At 36.5% G+C, this 5,274-nt stretch overlaps 1 protein-coding gene across 1 annotated transcript in view; it reads right to left on the bottom strand.

Moving 5' to 3' along the window:
- Nucleotides 1-607: 607 nt before the first annotated feature.
- LOC100632543 (transcription initiation factor TFIID subunit 4B-like) overlaps nucleotides 608-5,274 on the bottom strand; it is a 9,030-nt gene continuing 4,363 nt past the window's right edge. The window contains exons 3-9 of the mRNA XM_019997955.1: nucleotides 5,210-5,267; nucleotides 4,998-5,062; nucleotides 4,407-4,472; nucleotides 2,764-2,946; nucleotides 2,532-2,648; nucleotides 976-1,026; nucleotides 608-787 (exon numbers count right to left, since the gene is read on the bottom strand). Coding sequence (XP_019853514.1) covers nucleotides 668-787; nucleotides 976-1,026; nucleotides 2,532-2,648; nucleotides 2,764-2,946; nucleotides 4,407-4,472; nucleotides 4,998-5,062; nucleotides 5,210-5,267 — 660 coding nt within the window. The 3' untranslated portion in view covers nucleotides 608-667. The remainder of the gene's footprint in view (nucleotides 788-975; nucleotides 1,027-2,531; nucleotides 2,649-2,763; nucleotides 2,947-4,406; nucleotides 4,473-4,997; nucleotides 5,063-5,209; nucleotides 5,268-5,274) is intronic.

Here is a 5,274-nt window from a genome sequence, read left to right as displayed (position 1 = left end):
TAGGCTGATAAAAAAAAGCATTACATTTTGAGGTGAGCCTCAACAAGACAGGCCCTAGTCCCATGCATGGGGAGCAATGTCCTTTCTTTAGAATATTACTCAATAGTCAAACCCATAAAACTTTTCCTTAATGTCATTGAGTAATTTTCTTGCATTGCTCAAGGAAAAATTTCCTCTCAAGACTCAAACTACCTTGAATCAAAATTGAATGGCTGGGTAACAATAATCGGCTTACCGTCAACATCATTTTCAAGAGCTATTTTAAGACGCATATAACTACTACTGGCCATGAAAGAATCTTTTCAAAGACTGCAGCAGAAAGATGAACCGAGGTAGTGATTCTTAATAGCAAGAGTAGATACTCTCCTCTTGTTAATAAAGGCAAACTGGCGAATTCCCGGTCCGCCCACTCACTAATGAATAATTATAGAAAGGTGAGAACAATTAAAGATAAATTATAATAATAACTATTACAAGAAAAGTTTTGAAGCAAAAGAAAACAAAATAGAAATAAAATAATTGAACTGAGACTGTGTTGTGCACATCAGTGATATTATTACTGTTTGGTGGTACGTGAGACCCTCCCATTAATCAGGGACCATTAATCCACAATCAATCAAGATCCAATGAAATTAAATATTAATTAAACAAACAATGCAGGCATTAATTATAAGAGTGATTTATAAAGTATCTGTGAGTGTCTGGTTTCACGACATTGCTCCATGGACATAATGATATCTTTAGATAAAATCCTACGCTGTTTCGGTCTGTTAGTTCTTGAAGTCGACTAAAGAAACAAGAAACTGTTACTGGTTGCTCACCCTCTCAGGGACACACCATGACACCATATCCATTCCACCCAACCCCTCTCTCAATCTCACCCTCATCTCTCTACCACACTGTCTCTAGGTTTGTGCTAATAATGAAGCACATATGCCCCATTCTCTCTCACTCCTCATCACTCTCTCTCCTTACAGGTGAGTTGAATACAGAAGCTATGGACGCATTTCCAGCACTAGGGCTTGCCTAGAAAAAAATTGAGCTGATAATTTTAATTGTGTAGATAATAGATATACATGTACATGTACATGCTATCATGTGACATTATGCATTCTGGTTCACATATGCACATCACATGCAATTCATTATCTCACACACACACGCATGCATGCATGCATGCACGCACACACACACACACACACACACAAACACACTATACTACATACTACGTTTACACTACAGAAGTGGGCCAAACCTTGTGGAACCAGGTTGAGCTGGCCCTGCTGTACAAACCATGCTGACCTGGTTTGGCCCAGTACAGTTCTGAAGGGTAGTGTGAACAGGGTATAACGTTTACACTACAGAAGTGGGCCAAACCTTGTGGAACCAGGTTGAGCTGGCCCTGCTGTACAAACCATGCTGACCTGGTTTGGCCCAGTACAGTTCTGAAGGGTAGTGTGAACAGGGTATAACGTTTACACTACAGAAGTGGGCCAAACCATGCTGTACTAACCATGCTGGGCTGGTTTGACCACTTCAGTTCAGCTTGGTTACTGTTTACACTACTAGGAGTAATGTAGAACATTAAGGGAGTGAGCCTAAGCAAGCCATTGGTGAATGTGCTGTATGATCTTGATTTATGAGCAAGCAAAGCGATACAGTGGTACTGTATTGCTTTGCTTGTTCATACTGTAGTCTGATCTAAGCATCATTTGTTGCTTAAAAATAGGAATTTTCGCTATGACTGATTTCATCACTAAGAACCTCTGCAGCAATTAAAGTTATCCTGCTAATAGCCTGGCATAAAAGATTGTTAGAAGCAGTCACTGAAAAAATCATATTTGAAGAAGATTGTACATCTGTTTTGTTAACCTAGGCTTACTGCTAGAGAAGAAATATCACCTACAATAGATCTCATGATGCATGCAGTTAGGCTAGCTCCAGGCTTTCTCACTTGCATTCAACTTATCAGAGTCTTTTATATCAAGAAAAAAGATTCTATATCTGCTTTCTAACCTTCCTTTTTGCTAGACAAGTGTTTAGACAGCAATTTAGTCTTATCTTGCTGACCATTTGCTGGAAATAAGCTCAGACTTGCTGATAGCCGCCATTTCATTCATTGTGACCACCCGCTTTCAATGAAGATTATGCTATTTAACTTTAATAATAGTTAGACGACCCTATCATGCCTGTACGTATATACAGACGCTTTCTTACCTTAGTGGGGCTTGTCAGGCTCACCCCAATCACATGAAACTGTGCTGGCCAACTTTAAACAGGGCTGGCTCAGTTAAAGAAGCCAGTGTAAACATAGTATTAGTACAGCAGGGCCAGCTCAACCTGGTTCCGCACAGTTTGCCCCACTTCTGTAGTGTAAACGTAGTATTAAAGGGCCAGCTCAGCCTAGTTCAGCATGGTTTGGCCCACTTCTGTAGTGTTAACGTAGTATTACATGTTATAGTGTGTGTGTGTGTGTTGTGTGTGTGTGTGTGATTAATGTAGGGTGTGAGAGATAAGGAAAAGAGACTTACTGAAGAGCTCTCTCCTCCAAAAGCAGTAGTGGCTGTTCTCTTTCTCCTTCCAATAGCAGCCAGTGCTTGTACATTAGCTGCTTTCTGGTGTATCTCTCTCTCCTCTGCTATTTGGATCTATTGTACAATGTAGACCAATAACAACAGTAGCAGTAATAATAATAGTAATAATAATGATAATCATAATAGATCAATAATAATTAACAGAATGCTTTATCAAATCAATACTAACTTGCTTGGCTTGTTCCTTCATCTTGGCTAGCTCTGGATCATCTTGTTTTGAGCGACTTTTTGCAGCACGGATAATCTTTTCTTTCTCTCTTTCTTGTTTCCTTGTGGCACTCACTTCATCAATACGCTCCAGGACTTTTAGCTGAGCCCTCACATCAGTAGCTGGCTCATAGCGACTGTTACCCTATAGTACGAGAATAATAATAATTAATTAATAATACTAATACACATGTGTTCAGAGAATAATCATAGTTAAATACTGTAAGATCTAGAAGGAGTTTAGGTGGCTTTCAGTCTCCCAATATTGGTCTAAGTTTCCTCACATACATGTACATTCATTTTTAGCTTTTGGTCTCTAAAAATTAATTTCTAGATCTAACACTGAGTACGAACAAGGCTATAGTTCAATAAAAGCCGTACAACACCTAGTCACACAATACTCCACAAAACAAACACACAGTAGTACTGTATATATTACATGTATTACATTGGAACACAAGCAACATTATAAGTAAGCAGTCTCTAGAAATACAGTACATGTACATGTACATGTTCCGTCTCGTAGTAATTTTTGACAAATTTGACCACCTGTACTATAAAACAGAGACTTTGGTTGGATTCGGGAGGAATTTTAAAAATACATAAAAAAATCCAATTTTGATCAGAGACAGCTCAAACTTTCTATGCAACTTATAAACATGCATGTCTATGAAACAAGCGTAACAGTGTAAAAAATTCCTATAATTGTTTTCACCACCTTGCATGTATAGCTGGGAACTTATTAAGACTTATAGAGGTTTTCTCTACCTTCTAACACTTCCAGAGAAGTCTTTAGACAGTATTTTTATTTTCTCTTGCTTTTAGAGAGTTCATAGCTTTGTCCCATGTGTAAGCCACCATTTTGCTTGCTGTGGCCACACCCACTACGTAAAGTAGCGTGGGTGGATGGTTGCTAAGGCTTGTTCTTCTCCAATACAACGTGTATAAAAGAAATGTAAGTGTTGACATACAAATATGTATCGCACATGGGTGAAATCAATTATAAGATGACCTGGGGGCTATGCCCCCAGGTTGTAAAAAATTATAAGCATGAAGAATTTGTTCCTATTCATTTTTGACAAAATTATTTTGAAGCAACTATTAAAAATTCATTAAAAAATCCAATTCTAGTCTTAATCAGTTCAAAATTTCTACACAACATAAATAGATACAATGTACATGTATACATACACGTCAGGATAAAATATAAAAAATAGAGAATTCTCTCTTTTTCTTTTGTGATAAATTTGACTAATGACCATGTATTAACAGTATAGGTACTTTAGCCTGATTTTGGAGGAAATTAAAAATTGTAAAAATTCTCAAAATCAGCTTGAACTTTCTACACAACATAAACACATGCATATACATGTACATATCAGAAAAAATCATTACAATAGACAATTACAAAAAAATCATTTTTGGTGAAATGTGGCTAGTACAGGGACCTTAGTAAGATTTCGGAGCAACTTTAAAAATACTAATTCTCATAACAAAATCCACTTTTAATCAGAATCAATCAAAATTTCTACACAGCAACAAAACTTAACAAATTGATATGTGTCACAAAGTACATGTACATGTACATGTAGAGTTTGAACAAACCTTCAGTAGCTCAGTTCTGTGTTGACTGATTACAGTTACCTGTTCTACTAAATTCCTTAGTCTCTCCTAAAAATATAAAAATAATAAGAATTAACAATGAGCATGTGTATCCATTATATCAGTTCCATATCCTTACTATTAGATGCTTAGTGTGAATGGATATTATGAGGGACATGCTATTTTAGAAAAAAAGAACTATAGCACCGTAAAAGTGGAATATTTTAATCTATTAATTTATAGTAGCTCACATGTAAACTGTAAAATTAAAAACACTTAAAAATTAAAAAATTGAATAATAAAGGCAGTAAAATACGGTACGTTATACATGTACATGTATTGTACATGATCAAAAAAGCTTTAACTCGCTCATAGCATAGGACAGGGACACGGAATTATTCACAAGACAATAATTTTATGGTCTCAAAACAAAGTTTTCAAAACTTGTAATTCAATAATACATGTACATTGTACATATATGCAGTGACAATTAAAAATCAGTTCACAAATATATGCATGCATCAGGAAGTGAAATTATTTGACTTAAACCATGTAGTACATGTACATTGTACATGCATAACTGAATGTACGTACCTCAGTTGCATGAGACAAGAAAGTTAAAAATTCTTCGGTTATCTCTGTGACACCATAACGAGAACCTTGAGAGAGAGAGAGAGAGAGAGAGAGAGAGAGAGAGAGAGAGAGAGAGAGAGAGAGAGAGAGAGAGCAGAGAGAGAGAGAGAGAGAGAGAGAGAGAGAGTCACACACACACACACACAAGGAAAAAAGATTAATCCAAAACATACATGTAAACAGAAACAAAGCAACCTGTACATGTACATTAAGCTCATCATATACAGCAGTTTACATT

The sequence above is a fragment of the Amphimedon queenslandica genome, unplaced genomic scaffold (genome assembly GCF_000090795.2).
Source record: "Amphimedon queenslandica unplaced genomic scaffold, v1.1 AMPQUscaffold_13346, whole genome shotgun sequence".
In the NCBI taxonomy this organism is placed as follows: domain Eukaryota; kingdom Metazoa; phylum Porifera; class Demospongiae; order Haplosclerida; family Niphatidae; genus Amphimedon; species Amphimedon queenslandica.
This window is presented reverse-complemented; position numbering and strand designations above follow the sequence as displayed.